The sequence below is a fragment of the Rhododendron vialii genome, chromosome 9a (assembly GCF_030253575.1).
Source record: "Rhododendron vialii isolate Sample 1 chromosome 9a, ASM3025357v1".
Lineage (NCBI taxonomy): Eukaryota > Viridiplantae > Streptophyta > Magnoliopsida > Ericales > Ericaceae > Rhododendron > Rhododendron vialii.
The window spans coordinates 27,440,370-27,462,408 of NC_080565.1; the positions used below are offsets into that span (position 1 = coordinate 27,440,370).

The 22,039-nt window shown below is 38.8% G+C and overlaps 5 protein-coding genes across 5 annotated transcripts; 3 read left to right on the plus strand and 2 right to left on the minus strand.

Moving 5' to 3' along the window:
- Positions 1-1,268: 1,268 nt before the first annotated feature.
- Positions 1,269-2,812, minus strand: LOC131302120 (mitochondrial inner membrane protein OXA1-like). Its single transcript, XM_058328755.1, has one exon. It carries the CDS (start codon positions 1,746-1,748, stop codon positions 1,383-1,385), a length of 366 nt encoding a protein of 121 aa, XP_058184738.1. The 5' UTR covers positions 1,749-2,812; the 3' UTR covers positions 1,269-1,382.
- A 5,111-nt stretch (positions 2,813-7,923) lies between these two features.
- Positions 7,924-10,410, plus strand: LOC131299757 (uncharacterized). The gene is made up of 3 exons (XM_058325336.1): positions 7,924-8,216; positions 9,234-9,453; positions 9,589-10,410. Exons 1-3 carry the CDS (start codon positions 7,924-7,926, stop codon positions 10,408-10,410), a joined length of 1,335 nt encoding a protein of 444 aa, XP_058181319.1.
- Positions 10,411-10,446: 36 nt separating this feature from the next.
- Positions 10,447-11,144, plus strand: LOC131299758 (uncharacterized). Its single transcript, XM_058325337.1, has 3 exons — positions 10,447-10,621; positions 10,688-10,947; positions 11,040-11,144. Exons 1-3 carry the CDS (start codon positions 10,447-10,449, stop codon positions 11,142-11,144), a joined length of 540 nt encoding a protein of 179 aa, XP_058181320.1.
- A 577-nt stretch (positions 11,145-11,721) lies between these two features.
- On the minus strand, positions 11,722-12,344 carry LOC131299760 (uncharacterized protein At4g04775-like). Its single transcript, XM_058325338.1, has 2 exons — positions 12,165-12,344; positions 11,722-12,048 (listed from the first exon to the last, which is right to left on the minus strand). Exons 1-2 carry the CDS (start codon positions 12,342-12,344, stop codon positions 11,722-11,724), a joined length of 507 nt encoding a protein of 168 aa, XP_058181321.1.
- A 4,647-nt stretch (positions 12,345-16,991) lies between these two features.
- On the plus strand, positions 16,992-21,399 carry LOC131302111 (LEAF RUST 10 DISEASE-RESISTANCE LOCUS RECEPTOR-LIKE PROTEIN KINASE-like 1.1). The gene is made up of 4 exons (XM_058328737.1): positions 16,992-17,737; positions 17,941-17,976; positions 18,899-19,153; positions 20,402-21,399. The coding sequence occupies exons 1-4, from the start codon at positions 17,020-17,022 to the stop codon at positions 21,382-21,384; spliced, it is 1,992 nt and encodes a 663-aa protein (XP_058184720.1). The 5' UTR covers positions 16,992-17,019; the 3' UTR covers positions 21,385-21,399.
- The last annotated feature ends 640 nt before the right edge of the window (positions 21,400-22,039 follow it).

The following is a 22,039-nucleotide window of genomic DNA, read 5'->3' on the forward strand; positions in this document are numbered from 1 at the left end:
AGAGCATCCACATTAGAATCTCTACTTGCCCCATTTAGCTAAAGAAGAGAGGAAAGTTTCATTTACAGGCATGCATCAGCCTCGCCTTTGCTTCACTCCAAGTTAACATTGCTACAGTTCCACGCGGAACAAGACGAGGAACTATTCAAATGTTATACATTATTATATTATTATCTTGAGCTGGCACACTCCCAGAAATAGGGCCTGTTTGGTACATGAAAGGAAAGTTTGATTTTTTAAATTTTTGCGGGGCTCATTACGGATTCTACAAAGATGATCCAAACCACAAGTGATTCTTAAATAATTTTTTTATGAGTTCCCAAAAAGTATTAGCTCAATCCAATATCCATAAAGGCTGTTTCAGAATTCATAGAGAACACCCTACAAATTTTGAAACACCCTACGAATTTTGAAACAGCCTTTAGAGCTAATTTTTTTCAGGAACCTATAAAAAATACATTTGAAGAATGACTTGCAATTTGAATCATCTTTGTATGATCCATAATGGGCCCTGAAAAATCATCAATTCCTTGCACATTTGTTCTGCTCCAAATAGGGTCTTTGGCAAGAAATATTTAATTGAGAAGAAAGTGAGAATTAATGAACAATAATTTTAATGGAATAGCTTTAATATAAAGAGTCCGATGCAGTAGTCATTTTAAAAGTGACTAGCTAAAGTAATAAAGTGATTTTTTAAGATGTAATTTGGTCCAAAATTTAAAGAATCCGGTGCGAATGCTCTAATATCACATCTTATATCCCCACTCACTCGCTATACTTTTCCTTGTACAGAAAACTAGCGTGGGGCCCAATTATGAAGGGGCCTTGGGGCATTAAGTATGGGCTGAGTTTTTTTAAGGCTACAGATCCACGCTTTTAAAAGTCTTAAGGCTTAAGGTCCTCTAATTTTAAAACAAGCAAATTAGTGAACAATATTACCCCTAAAACACACGCACGCACTATGAACTAATCAGTAGCCATGGATGCGGCGACCACTCACCGTCCGACCACCACCAACCCCTCTCTCCCGGACCCCTCTCTCCCGGACCTCTCTCTCCCTCTCCCGATCTCATTCTTTGTTCCGTTTACTCTCTCACTCATTTCTGTCTCTCTGATCTGTCTCCCTCACTCTCAATTCTTTGTTTCCTCCCCTCTCTGCTAATTAATTGTTGCGAACCGGCTGCCGAAATGCCGCTGGTGAGTTCCCCATAAACCAGATCCTATTATAAAGGATTTTGAGTTTTAGCCATTCTAATGGGTTCTTTATTTAAAGAATTGTTGTAAGGTCCATTATAGAGTTTTATAACATGCTCAGTCCACCTCATATTTCCAAAACACTCCTAGTCCAGCCTATTCTTTTTGTTAAAGCCTCGGGTCCAACTTCACTTTTTGACTGGACAAAATTGCCCTTCTTTATCACGCCACAAGTACAGATAAATAGCTCCATACCAATTGAATGCAGTGACAGAATGAACACTATCGATGAAGTACTGCAACGCCGCCACGGGGAAAACCGAATCCGCAGTGGCCACCGCCACCTCGCTAATCACTGAGGCGGTCGCCGCCACGGCCTCGACTGTCTTGTCAGTGAGCACTTCAGCCATGTCGCTCATGTACTCAATCTTATCCGCCACTCCGTCCACAGCCATGGACATGTTTCTCCTGAAAAACACTCCCGCCGTTGGAGGAAGATAGAACTGAGAACACCTCCGGTTTTGAATCGAGTTGCCGAACCACCACCTCCTCATCACCGCTCACCACCACCTTGCACCACCGATCACCGAGCCCGCCACCTCCTCACAACCAAAACCACCACCACCACCTACGGACCTCATCAGCACCGCCGAGCACCACCGGGTCACCACTGTTGTGCTCACAATCATCACAACTGAGCTCCACGTGGCTCCAATCCGCCACCGCGGAGTCCCGCCGGACACCGCCTTGAGATTCCAGAAGCACAACAGTGATCTGCGGCCCCAATATACTCTTCCCCGAGCCTTAATTAGAGTATTGAGGTAGTTTTTCCGCAACCGTAACTTAATCTACGTTTTAATGGGGTTTGGATGTATTTTTAAATTGTGATGTAGATGGTGACCTATTCTTTAAAAATTATTTACTATTTAGTCCTATTTTCATTTATATTTAGTCCTATTTATGCTGAAAAATCATTTATAGGTCCTGAATGCATATAAACTGTTAGTTAAGTGTTTAAAAGTGAAAATGTAAATGTTATGAATTGTTTGATGTATGTTCAAGTAAATGGTAACAAGTTAGGTGGTTATTTTTCCGTTTTATTCAATATACGTTATTCTGAAATTGATTGATTGTAAATGGTAACAATTTAAGCACTTTGTACATTTGGACTGCAAATTTAGGCACGCCGGGGTTATGCACTTTGTACATTTAAACTGCAAACTTAGGCACTTCTTTAAATTTTATATTGCGAATTGTTAAATGAACACTAACGGCAAGGAGAATTTAGATTGCAAATTTAGGCATTTAGGGTTTAGACTGCGAATTATTGAATGAACATCAACGCCGAGGAGAATTTAGACAGCAAATTATTAACTGAACATTAACGCCAATGAGAATTTAGACTGCAAATTTGAACATTTAGATTGCAAATTTGCACTTTTAGACTGCAAATTTGTTAGATGAACACCAATGCAAGAGAAAATTTAGACTGCAAATAAAGACAATTTTGTAAACTATGCAGTCTAAAAATACAAATTTGCAGTCTACACACAAATTCAGACTGAAAATTATTAAATGAATACTAATGCCAATGAGAATTTAGACTGCAAATTTGTTAAATGAACACCAACGCCAGATAAAATTTCAAATTTGCACTTTTAGATTGCAAATAAAGGCACTTTTGTAAACTTTGCAATCTAAATGTACAAATTTACAGTAGACACACAAATTTAGATTGCAAATTATTAAATGAACACTAATGCCACTGAGATTTTAGACTGTAAATGTGCACTTTTAGACTGCAAATTTATTAAATGAACACCAACACCAGTGAAAATTTAGACTGCAAATTTGCACTTTTAGACTGAAAGTAAAGGGCACTTTTGTAAACTTTGCATTCTAAAAATACAAATTTGCAGTCTACACACTAAATTTAAATGAACACCAATACCAATGGAAATTTAGACTGCAAATTTGTTAAATGAACACCAACGCCAGAGAAAATTTAGACTGCAAATTTACACTTTTAGACTGCAAAGTTTTCAGTCTAAAAGTGTAAATTTGCAATCTACACACAAATTTATACTGTAGATTATTAAATGAACACTAATGCCATTGAGAATTTAGATTGCAAATTTGTATTTTTAGATTGCAAATAAATGCACTTTTGTAAAATTTGCAGTTTAAAAGTGTAAATTTACAGTTCACACACAAATTTAGACTGTAATTATTATTAAATAAATACTAACGCCAATGACAATTTAGACTGCAAATTTGTTAAATGAACACCTACGGCAAAGAAAATTTAGACTGCAAATTTGCACTTTTAGATTACAAATAAAGGCGCTTTAGTAAATTTTGCAGTCTAAAAAAGCAAATTTGCAATCAACAGACAAATTTAGACTGCAAATTATTAAATTAACACTAACATCAATGAGAATTTAGTTTGCAAATTTGCAATTTTAGACTGCAAATTTGTTCAATGAACACCAACGCCAATGACAATTTAGACTACAAATTTGCATTTTTAGATTGCAAATAAAGACACTTTTGTAAACTTTGTAGTCTAAAAATGTAAATTTGCAGTCTATACACAAATTTAGACTGCAAATTATTAAATGAACACTAACATCAATGATAATTTAGACTGCAAATTTGAATTTTTAGACTGCAAATTTGAACTTTTATACTACAAATTTTTTAAATGAACATCAACGCCAGAGAAAATTTAGACTGCAAATTTGTACTTTTAAACTGCAAATAAAGGCACTTTATAAACTTTGCTGTTTAAAAGTGCAAATTTGTAGTCTACACATAAATTTAGATTGCAAATTATTAAATGAACACTAACGCCAATGAGAATTTAGATGACAAATTTGCAAATTTAGACTGCAAATTTTTTTAGATGAACACCAATGCCAGAGAAAATTTAGACTGCAATTTACACTTTTAGACTGCAAATAAATGCACTTTTGTAAACTTTACAGTCTAAAACTGCAAATTTGTAGTCTACACAAAAATTTAGACTGCAAATTATTAAATGAACACTAATGTCAATGGGAATTTAGATTGCAAATTTATATTTTTAGACTGCAAATTGTCACTTTTAGACTGCAAATTTGTTAAATGATCACCAACGCCAGAAAAAATTTAGACTGCAAATTGGCACTTTTAGATTGCAAATAAAGACACTTTTGTATATGAACACCATCGTCAACCTGACTTTAATTTAGACTGAAATTTAGGCACTTTTGTAAATTTGGAATGTGAATTATTAAATAAATATTTTTAGACTGCAAATTTACACTTTTAGACTATAAATAAAGGCACTTTTGTAAACTTTGCAATCTAAAAGTGCAAATTTGCAGTCCAAAAATGGTGGTGGTGGTGGTGGCGGCAGCAGTGGCAGTGTTGGGGATGGTGGAGTGGTGGTGTTGGTGATGTTGGAGTGGTGGTTGTGGTGGTGGTGGTTGTGGCGGCGATGGCATGGTGGTGGTGGTGGTTGTGGCGGCGGTGGCATTGTGGTGGTCATTGTGGTGGCGGTGAGTTGGTGATGGTGGAGTGGTGGTGGTGGTGATGTTGGAGTGGTGATGGTGGTGATGGTGATGTTGGAGTGGTGGTTGTGGCGGCGGTGGCATGGTGGTGGTCATTGTGGTGGCGGTGATGGTGGTGGCATGGTGGTGGTGGTTGTGGCGGCGTTGTGGTGGTGGTGGCGGCGGCATGGTGGTGGTAGTGGCAGTGTTGGTGATGGTGGAGTGGTGGTGTTGGTGAGGGTGGATTGGTGGTGGTTATGGTGGCGGTGGCATGGTGATGGTGGTTGTGGTGCCGGTGATGGTGGTTGTGGTGCCGGTGATGGTGGTGGCGTGGTGGAGATGGTGGTGGCGGCGGCGATGGTTGTGGCGGCGGCTTGGTGGTGGTGGTGGCGGCGGTGGCGGCGTGGTGGCGAGTGAAGGTGGCGGCGTTGTGGCGGCGGCGGCGGTGGTGGTGGGGTGGTGGTGGTGGTGGTTATGTGGTTGCATCAAGATCGAAAAAAATGAAAAAATACATTTTTTGTATTAGCCAAACAAATTCCTTGTTTCTTTTATTTAGGGTATTTTTGTCATTGAAATTATTAGTGGACTAAAGGTGTTAGAAACTTTAGAAGTGGACTTGGTGAATTAGAAACATGTTATAGTGGATGTATCAAAAATTCTCTCTTTTTTATTCAGGGGCATTAATTTTTCTCCCAAAAATTTTAGTGCCGAATTATTGGATAGAATAATGCAATACTGGACGGACAACCCTTCAATGGAATCGACTGAAATCAGATGTAGAGATGGAGACTTGGGGTGTATTGTGTTGGAAAAGTTACACTTGACCCCCTGGCCTTTTGGAGAAGAAACAGCGTGGCTCCAAGACTTTTATGAGTCACAGATGGAGCCCTTTAGGTAAACTTCTGAAAACAACAGATTGGCAAGACCTTTAGGACATGATCATTTAGTCCCTAATTTCATAAGTAGCTTTAGAATCAGACCTAAAATAACAATTAGCTTAGAGACCCACGACCCAATATTCCTAATTAAAGTTAGTTAGTTTGTTCAGTTAATAAGTTTCTTTTGAAATCGAGTGTTCATTTGTGTAAATGGGTAGCTATGAATAAAAGAGTAGGAGAGACTGACGAAACATATAATAATTTGTGCACTGATGAAATATGTTTCAAAACTGCGGATATTACAATTATGATTTTGGAGTTTTTACCTTGCATATAAAAGTCGCAAGCACTCCCTTTCCCCTTACTACATCATTATCAGACTGTTATTTAGGTTAGGTGAAATTACATGGAGACCCCCTCACCTATACGATTTGGACACGAACACCCCGTAATGTTTAAAAACGACCATACTTACCTCCTCATATATTTAATACGAGAAAACAAGAAACGACGTTAACGGAAGGAATGAAATGACAAATGTACCCTTTCGTAATTAACCCTAATGCAGACTTCACTTTTTCCTTTCCTCTGTAGTTGACTCGATCATGGCGACACTCTCTCTCTTCCTCTCCAATCTTGAACATGCATTCTGATCGCTGAAGACTCTAGTTTCCACATCGAATAAGATCAAGCTTTGGAACTTCTGTACTGATTTTTCCACATCGTATCCAACCCTAGTTTCCAAGGTATGTTTTATACGTTAAAAACCCTAGATCATATTATTGTATGGGTGGCGCAAATATAGATGTATACGTACATATTATATCATTGTTTCTGTTCATTTTTGGTTGGAATCTGTTATTTTTTAGTTGAAATCTGTTGTGTACTGATTTTTCTGTTGTTATTTGATTGGAATCTGTTATGTACTGATTTTTCTGTTCTTTTTTGGTTGGAATCTATTTTGTACTGATAAAGAATGTTCTTTTTTGGGTGGAATCCTAGCTCGAACTGCATTGCATGTGGGTTTTGTTGGAATCTGTTGTTTATTGTATTCTGTCGTTGACTTGGATTTTTTAAAAATTGGGGCTTTTGTTGTTTTGTGTTTGGTATGGCCCTTTAAAGCATTTCTCTGTAACTGGTACCCCCATTATGGATTAACTGAAGTCGTTTGGTCCCCCATGTTTGTCTTTGTCCAAACAAAGGCAATAATTGACCATTGTTTCTGTTCTTTTTTGGTTTTGCTTTTCAGATTTCAAATGGATTTTCCAGTAGTTAATCTGTTATTTTACCATGGAGGTTATATATCTAAGGGACCCCCAAAAAAGTATGTTAGGGGGAAAGTGGTCTCAGTTACAATTGACTCTGACATGCTGTCCTACTTTGACCTAACGTCTATACTTAAGGAATTTGAGTGTCCTGATGTCTGTGAGATGTACCAAAAGGCTCCAACTCAAACTATGGATGATGGGTTGGTGGCTGTGACCTCTGATAAAACTATGTTAGATATGTTCGCAATGCACAAGGACAACAACTCAAATGTGATTGATGTATATGTGCATAACCCTATGATGGAGCACAAGAAGCCTAATGGCGAAGAGGAATCTGGTTCGACTAAGGCTAACCATAGTGGACAAATTGATGACCTGATTGACCTTGATGACTTAGTTGCCCCTGATGACATAGCTGAACTTGATCAAGGCATAATACCAACTGGTCCAGTTGATGAAGATGATGAGTCTGATAAAGAGTGGGACAGGAGTGATGACAGTGGTGATGAAAGTGGAGATAACAGTGATGATGACAATTTTAGTGGCTTTGTTGACTCAGGTGAGGATGACCTGGAAGATGATGAAGAGGTTGAACAAGGAGTTGGAGTGGTGGTTATTAATGAACCAGCCATTGAGATTATGAATGAGGAAGGAGAACTTAGTGATAAAAGTGATGACGTAGGATGTTTGTCAAACGATGAGGAGGAGGAGGAGGGTGGGCACAAAAGAAAGAAGAAATTCATTGAGTTTGATAAGGCTAAGGATATGAAGAACCCCAAGCTAGTGGAGGGTATGGTTTTCCCTAATGTGACTTCATTCAGAGGTCTCCTCAAAGAGTTCCACATTAGGGAAGGGTGTGAATACACATATTTAAAGAATGAATCTAGTAGGGTCACTGTTATTTGCCAAGAAAAGTGTGGTTTTAGGTTACATGCATCCCCAATGCATGGTGAGAAATCATTCCAGATTAAGAGATTGAGTGCTGACCATTGCTGTACCAGAAAATACATCAACAAGTATGCAACATCTAAGTGAATAGCTAAAAAATACATGGAGGAGCTCACTGATGAACCAAACAAAAAGGTCAAGACACTTAAAAATGATGTTAGGAGGAAATGGATGCCAGATGTCTCAAGCAAGAAGGCTTATAGAGCCAAGAAAGCTGCTCTAGATGTAATCCAAGGGAATCATGAGGAACAATACTTGAGATTAAGAGACTACTGTATGATTTTGGTTAAGCAAAACCCAGGGTCAACTGCCCTTTTGAAGGTGGACAGGCTTGTGCATGAGCCAGCTGTGGTGTTCCAAAGATTATTTATCTGCTTTGATGCTCAAGCTAAGGAGTTCCTTCACTACAAGAAAAATTGCATTGGGTGACGAATGAAAATCGTCGCAAATTGTGTGTTTTTCGTCACAAATTATATAGGTGACGAAAAAAAATTTGTCGACTAAAGGTTGTCGAGGATTCCTACCTGATGACGAAATCTATTTTTCGTCACCTATAATGACTTTTGGTAACGAAAAATTTCGTCACGGAAAAATGACTTGGTGACGAAATTTTCTTCGTCACCTATTGTGCTTTTTTGATGACAAAAAATTTCGTCACAAATTATTCCCTTTAACTCGTCAAAGGTGACCCATCGGTGACGAAATTTTTCGTCGCGAAAGATATTCTTATATGTGAAAAAAATCTCACTTTCTTGCTCCTGCGGGGTTTCGAACCCGAGTCTCCTAAGTTTTGCACGCAAGCTTTAACCAACTACACCACACAAACTTTTCAGCATATGTTTGAAATATCTAATATATAACACATACAATATTGAACATTAAAATATATTTTGAACGGCATTTTGAACTATTAAACATTAAAATTAGCAATTTTAATAAACATGAAAGTCGTAGCTCTTTATGTTATTGTTCAAACCCAATTTAAATTATCTCAATCGGAGTTCTGAGAAAAGAGTTATGCCCGAAATATATTTGGAGACAAAGCGTAATTCATAAATTTCGTCACCAAATGATAAATTTTTCGTCACTGAAAACGTAAAAAGAAGAAGAAAATATTTTTCGTCGCCAAATTGGTTCATTTGGTGACAAAATATTTTTCCCGTCACCGAATAGTTATCTTTGGCGACAAAAAATAATTTCGTCTCCTTTTTTACTCTTTTGGTGACGAAAATTTTATTTCGTCGCCAAATAGGAGCCTTTGGTGACAAAATAATTTCGTCAAGGAAGTTATCAAAACAGTGACGAATTTATTTTTTTGTCGCCAAATATACTCATTTAGCAACGAAATTAAATTTTGTCGCCACTTTTTTGTCACTAAACATACTTTTTCTTGTAGTGCTTGCTGGCTGCAGACCTTTCATAGGTTTAGATGCATGCTTCCTCAAAGGCCCTTATGGTGGACAACTTATGCATGCAACAGCTACAGATGGCAACATCCAAATGTATCCTCTGTGCATGGCCATTGTGGAAGCTGAATTGAAAGATAGCTGGGCTTGGTTTTTAGAGAATCTGTTGAGAATCATAGGAAGACCTGAGGAGAGGGGATGGTGTTTCATGTCTTATAGGCAAAAGGTAACTTTACTCACTGATTGTAACTTCATTCTTCTTTCCTTGATTGTAACTACATAATTTCCTTATTTCTTACTGTACAAATTCCTTATTTCTAATTGCATAAATTGATCGTAACTTTGTGATTGATTATTGCAGGATTTGATTGAAGCATTCAAGCAACTCATGCCTAATGTGGAGCATAAATTTTGTCTAAGGCATATGTATGCCAATTTCAACAAAACCTACAAAGGAAAAGAATACAAAGATATGTTTTGGGGAGCAGCCTCTGCCTACACAATTCCAGAGTTTAATGAAAAAATGGCAAAGATAAAGAATGTAGACAAAAAGGCACATGAATGGCTACTGAATGAGGTTCCAGATGTTTGGGCTAGAGCTTACTACAACCCTAGGTCCATGGTTAACAGGATGGATAACAACATGAGTGAGGGGTTCAATACATGGATATCTGAAGCAAGGGATAAGCCCATAGTGACATTGGTAGACACAATTAGGAGGCAACTTATGGTAAGATATGTGGCCAGACTTGATTACAGTAGCAAGTTTAAGGGTAAGTTGTGTCCAAGTATTTCTAAGAATGTTGAAAGGAAAAAGGTTAATGCAAGAGGACTGCAGGTTATATACTCAGGGGGATTAGTGTTTGAAGTGACAAGTGCAAATAAGGTATATGTGGTTGACATTGGGGAGCACAGGTGTACTTGTAGGAGATGGGATCTAAATGGAATTCCTTGCACTCATGGATGTGCAACTATCATATCTCACAAGGCCCAACCTGAGGATTATGTAAATGATTGTTACTCAATTGAGACATTTATGAGGACTTATAGTCAGAGGATCTATCTAATACCAGATAAAATCTTGTGGCCAACCACTAAATGTGATCTCATAATGCCTCCACCTATAAGAACACCAATTGGGAGGCCAAAGAAGGCAAGGAGAAAAGGAGTGGATGAGCCCTAAAATCCTTACAAGGTTAGAAAGCATCATATTACTCTCATGTGCAGACAATGTGGGACATTTGGCCACAATAGAAGGACTTGTAAAACACCACCAGAGAATTGGGTTAATCATAAGGGTAAGTACTATAGGAAACAAAAACAAATGTATTCTAGTGTGCCACCAGCTGGTAAACCAAAAAAGAGTGGAACAGGAAGTGGAAGTGAGACTGTTGGTAAAGGAAGAGGAAGATGAACTGGTAGAGGAAGGGGAACAACAATTGGGAGTGGGACTGTTGCAGTTGACAAGGGCAATGGAAGAGGAAGTGTGACAGCTATTGGCAGAGGAAGAGGTAAAGGAATTGGGACTGATACAAGTGGAAATGTGGTAGCTGCTGGTAGAGGAAGAGGAAGGGGTAAAGGAATTGGGTCTGATGCAAGTGGAAGTGTGGCAGCTGTTGGCAAAGGAAGGGGCAGAGGAATTGGGCCTGTTGCATCTACTGCAAGTGAAAATGTGGGAGCTGCTAAAAGAAAGGCAGTTAACCAACTACAACAGAAGCAGGTATACTAATGCCTAATGCCTATTAGTTATGTAGTTAATTCACTATACTAATGTCTATGACTTATGTAGTAATTGATTGTTTATTTTGTTAGGCTTCTAAGAGATTTAGAAATGTTGGTGAAGGTTGGTATTCCAGTCAACAATCCACTAATCTATCTCGTATTTCCTCTCAAGCCTCAAATGATCCTACAAAGTGACTGGTAGATATGCCTTGTGACAGTTTCTGGGAATGTTTTTTGCTAATGCCAGGTACATTTATTTTGGTAATGCCTTAGCTTAGCTTGTCCTTTTTGTTAATGCCTTGTGAATGGCTAATGGCATCAGACATTTATTTTGGTAATGCCTTGGTGTAAGGCTTATGACTTGATGAATGTAATGCCTTTGTGTAAGACTTATGGCTTGATTTTTATAATGCCTTAGCTTAGCTTATCCATTTTGTTAATGCCTTGTGAATGGCTAATGGCATGAGACATTTATTTTGATACTTTTGGTAATGCCTTGGTTTAAGGCTTATGACTTCATGTTTGTAATGCCTTTGTACAAGACCACTGGATTCTGATTTTGGTAATGGCAGTCTACAAAGCTTATTTGCTTTAATGATATATTGTAATGCCTTTGTTTATCCTTTGTTGGGCATTTTCAGGTGCATCTAGAATCATAGAAAAAGAGTGACGGTTAGTAAGCCATTCATGTTAATACAAACCACATAACACAAGTTTACCATAACACAAGCACATATTTCATTGCATTAGGGTGATTACATCTTCCACAAGTTCATGGTAGGTACAACATCCCACCATAGATGTGTTTCCAATTAGCCAACCAAAGTACCAAAAGTACACCTATAACTACCATGCCCAGCACATTGCATTTCCACATCACTTCATTTTTCTTCTTCAATTCATTGTTAATTCGCATCAGCTTGTCCATCTTCTTCATCATCTTTTCTAGGTCCTTTTCTATAACTTCAGTCAGCCTCTCCAGTTTGTCTTCCTTTTTTTCCAGCTCTTTGATCTTTTCCTGCAAGTGTCTACTGTAATCTAGTCCTCTAGCACAAGTAGGAGGATCAACCCATATGAAAAATTTGCATGCATTTGTCTCCTACAAACCCATTAAAAATAAAAAATTTAGGACACAGATTTCACAAAAATTAGGGCAAAGATTTAAGAGAAAAGAGAAATTAGGGGAAAAATTGGATTGTTATAGCTATAACCCACCTCGTAGTTGATACACCCCAAGAATCTCCTTCTAGGGTTGGCATACGTATTTGAAGTCCTTAATGGGGCTTTTTCTCCACAACCACAATACGCATCAACCCAGTTGGAGTTGTTGCTGTTACTGTGGCTGTTGTTGCTGCGGCTATGGTGGCTGCTCTTGCTGTTCTTGCCAGCTTCCATGGCTGTTGGAGAGAGAGAGAGAGAGAGAGAGAGAGAGAGAGAGAGCGACTGATGGAGAGATAGAGAGAGAAAGAGCGACTGATGGAGACTGAGGTTTGAAAAGGGAAGAAGCATCTATATATTGGTGTTAAAAGGTATTTTCGTCGAAAAAAGCTTAAAATTGGTGACACGTGTTCTTGCAACAAACGGAAGGGGTCACTTGGGTAACGGAAGGGGGCAAACTGGGTAACGGTTATATATGAAGGGGTAAGTATGGTCATTTTTAAACGTTAGGGGGTGTTCGTGTCCAAACCGTATAGATGAGGGGGTCTCCGTGTAATTTCACCATATTATTGTGGTTGCTGTAATGGGTAGTTATATTAAAGAGAAAGATATATATAGCCATAAACAGGAAAAATGCTTAAGACACATCTATGGATTTTCTCAGCCCCAGCCCTTGAGCTTTCCTGATCTCCTTTTTATCCCATGTGCCATTTATATAATGGACAACCATTTGGTAAAACTTGTAATGATGCCCATATTGTCATCCCATCACTATTCTATGTGATTTTGGATTTTGTTAGCTTATTCAAAATTAACAGCTTTTTTTCGTCAATGAGAGTTATTTTTCCCTTTGTACACCAGTCACGTAAAGTTTTTTTACAGGTACAAAAATGAGTTGACGAAGGAGGACAAAGCTAACCTTAACGTTCTAGTCGGAAACCAAAGGCACAAATTAGTATGAGCTCTAACCTCTTTACAGCTACTATGCTAATTTCTTTTGGCTTTTCTTTGTCAATATCAGATGCATTTGTTCCCAATTCGAACACAGGTTACGCCCGAAATATTGAGGGAGCTAAATAGCAGCCGCAACCGTGGTGATAAAGAGGACAATCTTATGTCAATTTATATCCTTACTATAATTGCCGTGACATAGTCTGTATTTTCTCATCTATTTAACATGGTGTTTCCTATTGGACTTTTGTTGGTATAGGAGAAATCCAGTTCTATTGTTTACATGATTTTCACGATGCCTAGCATATGATGCTCCAAAATGGTAGGCTTAAATGTTTCTAAACAAATTGACCACTCTAGAAGTAATTAGTGGATCACATTTCGAGGCGGTACAGATGATTGGCTAGAGACCAAACTGTTAAAAATGTCTCCCTCAAAGGCTTGCAACGTAGGCTAAAGTATCATGTGGTAGTGTGCTTCCAAATGTAAGGTTTGGTATCCATCCCCTGTTTGTGAAAGATTCTGGTTTGCTAGTTTGGAAATTGTTTGGTATGACGTTATCCATGCTGTCTATGAACTGCACATTTCTTTGTGGAATCATTAAACTTATCTTCAAGCCTGCATGAAAGGCTTTGCTAGGGACAAAGAAAATGGACAAAGAAAAGACCCTTAAAGTGTACATGAACTACTCAGATTCACTGCACAGTCCCCCAAATCCCTACCCCCCTTCCCTCTTCCTCACTTTCCACCCCTCCCCCTCCCCCAAACCCCCGTCCCCCCCTCCCTCTTTCCTCCCTTCCCCCCACCCTCCCCCCCCCCCCCCCCCCCCCCCAAACTTTCTTCCTCCCTTCCTCTTAATCCCCATCTCTGGACTTTCTCGCTCTTCTCCCATTCTCTCTTAGCCCATGATTGTGAGTTGGTTGAGACTAGAGACGGATTCAGAAATGTCGTTCAATGGGGGCACCTTGATAATTATAGTGGCTAAAATTTATTTTTCTAGTTAACGATAATAAGATCGTACACAATTAAGGCATGCATTATAAACTACAAAAATATATAACATATACTTTCATTTAAATTATGTAAAAATACGCAAAAAATATCAGACAAAATTTGAGAGTATGTTTTACATGAACATCAACAAGTTTTAGAATGATTGATATAGTTTTATTATTGATATTATTTTAAAATATTGCTCTTAGACGGTTAAAAATAAGTACAATTAAGAAAGAATCGATCCAAATAGACAAATAGTTCGAAAATCAACAAGTATAAATGCACTATATGACGAAATTGAAACATAAAACTAGTTTTATATGTATATTTTCAAGATATATGCACGTGTTTATGTGTAGTAGCACACTTAATTTCATAATTATGCAAAATATACGAAAATATAACAAAATTATTTTAGTTTCAAGCGGGGGCACGTGCTCCCCTTTCCCTCCATCGATCCCTGGTTGAGACTTTTTCTTAGGGAGATGAGATCTCTTACTATTCTCATCATTTTTTGACTCAGGAGCCAAATCTAGGGTTCTAGATATGGGACTTTGGAACCAACTCAGCGACGATGGTGGAGGCATTAGTTAGCGGCTTCAACCTGTGGTGGGAACGAGAAGTGGGTATGGCGGGTCTATCTCGAGAGTTACTCTACCCATACTTAACCTCTCCACTTGGTACTCCACCCACCCTCATAAGTGTGATCGATGAGTCTGGTTTCGGCATTTTGGTTCTATGCGGCTTTTTTGTTTTTTTGTATTTTGTATTTTTTTTGGGACAGGTAGTGTCCTTTTTTATATTTATATATGATATATTTTTGCGTTAAAAAAAAGAGTTTTTTATAAAAACATCCCTCGAACTATCACCACTTTTTTTACTTCGTCCTCGAACTATCAAAATCTCCTACTTTATCCTCGAACCATCCAAAACCCTACCTATTTTGTCCTCCCCATAACGCCATCCACTTTGTCGTCCAAAAACACAGCACATGTTGTGCACATGAGCTTTTGAAGGGCACAATTGGTATTTTCCATCTATTCCTGGGTTGGCGTCCATTTTTCACCTCATCTAAGTATGTAACGAGCTCATACTACTTGGTTCAACGTGTCTGATTAATTAATTGTATTCAGGGATATGATCTGCGGGTCTACTGTATATTAAGCAGACCTCTGGAAAGCTTTTGCATTGGACAACTGCTATTATCTGTTGAAATTATACTGGCATGTTCTTGTATGAGGAAGTTTAGAATTTTGAATGTTGTAGTGAACTATTGTTTTGAAAGGAAGATGAAAAGAATGATGAAAACTACTTTTTTGGAACTTGGTTATACAAGAATATTGATTCTGACATTTATGGTGTTTATAATGTCATTCCTCAATTTTTATAATGGTTTGCAATGGTTTTCGACCTTTTAATGGGGGATGGCTTTCCATACTTGCAAACAGGGTGTTCATTTACATTGCTTGAAGAGGAAAAGGAAGGCAGGGCTGGGGAAGAGCGGGGGGATGGAGGTAAAGGGAGGGCTCTGTTTTTGGAAGCCATGGATGGGGATGCAGGTAAGGGAGAAAGGAGAGGACTCTGTTTTTTCCCTCTCTGTCAAGGGGAATATAGAACCCAAATTGGAGGGAACAATAATTTGGTTTGGCGCCAAAGTGAAAGGGGAAAAAGTTAAAAAACCCATTTTTGCCCTTCAAACACCCACATGCAACACATGCTGTCTTTTGCCTTCTAGCATAGTGGATAGCGTTAGGGGGAGAACGAAATAGGTGGGATTTTGGATAGTTCAAGGATGAAATAGGAGATTTTGATAGTTCGAGGACGAAGTAAAAAAAGTGGTGATAGTTCAAGAGATATTTTCATAAAAAACTTAAAAATAAAAATAAAAATAAAAATGGTACTCGTAACTTTCTGTTTCCTTTAGCTTTCCTTAGGTTATAGTACTGGTTTTCTTTTTCACTTTTCACCTAAAGTCAAAAGGGTAAAACCCTGGTGGGAAAACAACAAAAGCGTATCAAACGGGGAATCCATGAAGCAAGTGGGGAGCACCATGAAAGCATTCCACAAGCCCCATTTTCGGCGACCTTGACTCACTACTTCTCTATCACATTGTGCTCTCTCTGCGACTTAGATTTTTTCTTACCCCGTTTTTCACACCACCCACGTAGCCCATTCAAGAGTACACATCTCGAGAGATCGCGAGAGAGAAGTGTCAATGGGTCAATTTTCTTTTGGTAACAGAGGGTGTTCAGGACTAGTTTTCGCATACTTTGGAGGAATCCCTACAGCTCTACCCATAGCCTTTTCATACGATGTGTGAGGTGACCTCAAGAATTGTTGGCAAGAGATATCGCACCTGAGACCTTAGGAGGGTGCAAACCCGAAAATACTATGGCTTTGTTTGGAAAGTATGGAAAGGAAGAGAAAGAGAAAGAAAAAGAAAATTTAAAGATTTTCTCTTTCTCTGTTTGGTTGAAGAGGAAAGGGGAGAAAAAATGACAAAATAGAATTCTAGAAATAGTAAAATTTCCCCCCTCATTTTCTCCCATTTCTCTTCTTAATTATTTTCTCTCCTCTTCTCTTTCCTCCCACAAGTTTCAAACAGAGCCTAAGCCAAGAGAGCCCGACCAATTCTTGAGACCTTAAAAGGGAGCAAACTTGTATATACTAAGCCAAGAGAGCCAGACCAACCCTTTTGGCTGTCGAAGGGTCAAGTTGCCGGGTCAATGAAGGAGATGAGCATGAAACTCCTATGGAGTCTTTTTGCCAACCGACCTTGCTATTCAACCAAAGTAGTGGTCGTAGTTCCCTCTTCGTTTCAATCGGACTTCTTTCAAGTCCTCCAAAATAGCCAAAATTTCCAAGTCGACTGGCGTGTAAAGCAGAGATACACCCTCTATTTCTTGACAAAACCCCCCAAACAATACCTTCTTTTAAGACATATTTGCTAAAGTGGGCAATCAAAATGGGTGTTCCCTCTGTTTTGGCACTCTTGCTTCTCTTTCATCTATTGTTTCTTCATCGCTCTTCTGGGAAATGTCCAGACTCCTTCTACTGTGGAACTCATGGCCAAATCAGATACCCTCTTTCCAACTCCACATATCCCCATTGTGGGCTCTACACCGTACAAAATTGCACGGACCCAGTTCCGAAACTCAATCTGAAAAAGAAGGAAGTAGTACTCTATGAACTTAAGACTACCAATGTCACTGAAAATTCCATTAGGGTTAGAGACCCAAATCTAGGGTACCTCATTGGGAGAAATGCTTGCGATGTTTTCGGGTTCTACTTGAACTGGACTCTTCCCCCTAAACTCAACGGTATTTCTTTCACAATATCACCTGGTCTCACCTTGTTCAGATGCACTACCATTAGCCCTGAACTTGACAAGAAACAAGATGAGTATTTTCGTGGCAATGATAGTTACAGAGGCTGCCGTGGATACACTGTCTACTATAAGTATCCTGTCTCGAGTAATGCCAGTGTTTCTCATCGTTGCTCGGTTATTGAATTGCCAGTGGTACCCGAACTCAGAAATCGAAATGCCAGTGATTTGTTCTCTGTGTTGGCTTCTGAGTTCTCTATTAGGTTTCATGTGTCCACGGAATGTCAATTGTGTCGCCACAAGGGGGGGCGATGTTCTCGTGATAGCACGCGCTTCCAGTGCAGAAATGAGAAAGAAGGTATTCGCACTAATGGGTTTTTTCTTAGAGTTCTTTAATCCATCGAAGTTTTTGCTCCACTATGGAAGATTTTCTTCTTCATTTTTGTCTATTTTTATTTGATTTTTTTACAATTTCCTTTAGTTGGTCTCAAAGCATTTTTCACCAGGCAAGGTAAATAACTTTGTATTGACTGGTGTTTTTCTCCTTGACATTGGTTGCAGGAATTAGCAAGCACTTGATACTGGTATTGGGAACAGGTAATTTACCTTTTGTCAGTATTCAGTAAGCATGATTAGACGTAGATAAATCTACATCTAAATTCGAATTTCGAATAGGTAAACAATTTTTTATTTTTTTTTACGTAAGACTTAAGAGATAGAATTCTATTGATACATCCAAAAAAGTTCTTTTAATCACCATACAAACTTCATTGAGTTCTTGTTTTCCCATTTGAGGATTCTTTTTTTTTTTTTTTTTTGTAAATCCCATTTGAGGATTCTAGTTAAAGTCTTAAAGCCAATTCACTTTTGGCACTATATCTTTTGTCCCCATAATAGAGTTCTTCTGTTCCAATACATTGCCTGCCAAATAATCCTCTCTTGAGATTCACGTGCTGCAAGTTTGCAAACATATGGTACTGCTATCGCATTGGGACAGAGGGACTGATATTTAAGAGACCAGTTGTGCTACAAGTATAGCAACCCGCGTACAGCAGCCACGTGCAGATCCATTTTGCGCCCATCTTGGGTCTCACAAAGATGATCGGAACCGCTCATTTTGTTCTCAATATATTGTTTAGGGTCTCTGTAAAAAATCATCTCAATCCAATACCGGTAAGGGCATTTACGAATCATACAACTTTGCTTTAGAAATTCAGGCCAAATTCTGAAACAAAGTTGTATGATTTGTAAATGCCCTTACCGGTATCGGATTGAGATAAAATTTTACAGGAACCCTAAACGATATATATTGAACAAAATGAGCGGTTCCAATCATCTTTGTGAGACCCGAGACGGGCGCAAAATGAATCAATGCACGACTGTTGTACGGGGTTTGCTGTACCCTTAGCATTTCTGTTAAGAGACAAAGATGCCTCAGTTTTTCTGGTTTGTTTTTCCCCCTACGCATGGATATGGATGAAAGAAACAATGCCTGATTACACCCCTGTATTTTCTTCAGTTATACCTGGAGTCGTAATCCTTCTGCTATGCTTGGTCATAATAATTATATGGCGTCGCAACATATGGAGTCATGTTTCATCGTACATCTCTTCAAAGAACACTTCCTCCTTTCACTTGTCAAAAGCAGACCTTGAAGGAGGTAGTGCCTACTTTGGTGCCTCTGTCTTCTCCTATGCTGAACTTGAACAAGCCACTGATGACTTCGACCCTTCCAAGGAATTGGGTGATGGAGGTTTCGGCACCGTGTACCATGGTAAGAAGGGGGGTTGTTTAGATTATCACTTGCAGCCTATTAAGCACGGACACTCTTAATAGCTTATCATATCTGTGTCAAACACTTTGGGGACACAGCACTCCTGGGACACGCAGAGCACGTATAGGACATGTCAAGTGGTATGTCTAATAAATGCAATTATTTTTAAGCAGGGGAGAGGCTGGGAAAATATCGGGGATATCGTGTCTCAATTTGGAAATGGGGAAACATGATAGCGGGTAATTTATAATATTGAAGCTCATTTTGTGGTGATGATGTTCCAAAAATATTTGAAAAAAAGTATGAGTAAATGAACTATGACCAAATAAAACCCTCGTTTGACTTGTAATATTTAAAGAGGAAACAACAAGAATTGTAAAGATACTATTAGTTTTGGTTATTTCTGGATGAAATGCTCATACGAAAACTAACTTCGTATCTACCTTAATATAAACATAAGCTTTGTATGTTGTTTCCTGTGCTGTGTCCATGTCCCTGTTTATTTAGAATTGCGGAGTCTCTGTCCGTATCAGCTCTTGTTAGGTCGCAACATCGCTAAGACTGTTGGCCTATGTACTTTTGAAAGGAAATAAATAAGGAAAAATCCGAAAGAAGCAGTAAAAATGAAGTAAAGCAGATGAATTTATCTTTATTTGCCCTATGTTTTATGGACTCAGGTGACATGCATCAGTTGCAAGGATAACAGGACACAACTAAATTTCCATACTTCTTGGTGTTATACCTCTTTTATTTTCTAGGAGACAAAGTGAAGTTTACAAGTTGCAATTGAGCATCTCATGTACTGCACGAGACACGGATTTGTTTGATAGCTTGAATTTTCTAAGTATGCTTGTTAGGTGGATGTCCAACCAATCATGTAATGGAGACATAGTTAATTTTCTTTCTCTACTGTCAAAGTGTCCGACAAGGAAAAAAAGTTCCAATGCGATAGTTATCTATAACGCCCTCTCACATGGGGTGGGCCCCATGTATGCATGAGTCCCACCCCATGTGAGAGAAGCGTTACAAATAACCGTCGCATGGAAAATTTTCTCTTCCAACATAGGTCCTTGCATGTAAAAATCCATGTAACCTTGGGTTTGCGTATCTATTTCCTGTCACTTGAAAATTCCCCACAAATCCATATTCCGCCAACAGCCTATCTATGTAACCCATCTATTTACATACTCTGAAATCACAATTATTCACACAAAAATGTGGCATAACTATTGGTCTTTTATCAACCAGGAAAACTCCTCGACGGGCGGGAAGTTGCTGTCAAGCGCCTATACGAGCACAACTTCAAGCGGGTGAAGCAGTTCATGAACGAAGTCGAAATCCTTACCCGTTTGAGCCACCCCAATCTGGTCATCCTTTATGGTTGCACCTCCCGCCGCAGCCGGGAACTACTACTCGTCTACGAGTACATTCCCAATGGCACTGTGGCGGATCATCTACACGGTGGTCGAGCAACGGAGGGTTCGCTTGCATGGCCTATTCGCATGAACATAGCCATTGAAACTGCAAGGGCATTGGCTTACCTCCATCTCTCTGATGTCATCCACCGCGATGTGAAGACTGATAACATACTCCTTGACAATGATTTTCATGTCAAAGTTGGAGATTTCGGGCTCTCGAGAATCTTCCCCATCCTTGCCACTCACGTCTCAACGGCTCCACAGGGCACTCCTGGTTATGTTGATCCCGAGTACCATCGATGTTACCAACTTACTGAGAAGAGTGATGTCTATAGCTTTGGGGTTGTTCTTGTTGAGCTCATATCATCACTGCCAGCTGTTGACATTAACAGGCACAGAGATGATATTAATTTGGCTAACTTAGCAGTAAACAGGATCCAAAACCATGCAATCCATGAGTTGATTGATCCGTCTCTTGGGTTCGAGTCAGATCCTTCGATTGAGAGGTTGACTTTCTCGGTGGCAGAGGTGGCTTTCAGGTGTTTGCAACTTGATAAGGACATGCGGCCTACGATGGAAGAGATATTGGAGGCTTTGATGGAAATTCAGGCTTACAAAGACGAGAATGTTGGGAAGATAATTGACGATGGTAGCACATTAACTAGAAGGCCTCCTACTTCGCCTGATGGCGAAGATGTTGTGTTGTTGAAGAACAGAGTGGTGCCAGTTTCACCAGCTTCGGTGACCAATAGATGGGTTAGTACCTTTACCACGTCTGCCTCCAGTGAGTCGTTTCACTCCACTTTTGCTTGAACATAGATATGCCAAGAAAATAATCTTGACACTCAGTAGCTATGCAACCGAGTTGGTAGTTCAAATTCAGTTTCCATTTTGTTGTATATCGAAATGAATACATATGATCTGATAATTCTATCGTGAGAACGTGTATAGTGAGTGCATGGAGCTCTCGTTGTGTATTTGTTAATATTTTGAGATCTTTGAAGTCATGGTTCAGTTCTCATTATGCAATGCTGCCTTTGTACTGCCGATTTTGTTGTTTTGCATTTTGGGCGAACAGAAATGGGCAAAGAAAACAGAAGTACTGAACTTGGGATACCACTTATCATCAGGGATGGATCTAGGAATAAAGCCTAGTAGGGCACTTGTTAATCAAAATTACGAAAATTCATTTTCTTAGTCAATCACAGTAAGATCGTATAAAATTAAGGCATGTATTATTAACTACAAAAATTTATAACGCGTACTTTAACTTAAATTAGGTAAAAATTAGTACAAAATCTCGGACAAAATTTTTAAAATATGTTTTAAATGAACATCAACAAATTTTAACATGGTCGAGCTAATTTTGTTAATGACTTTATTTCAAAATACTTCTCCCAGATGGTTAAAAAAAAGAATTAAGAAAAAATAGCTCCAAATAGACAAACAGCTCATAAAACAACAAATA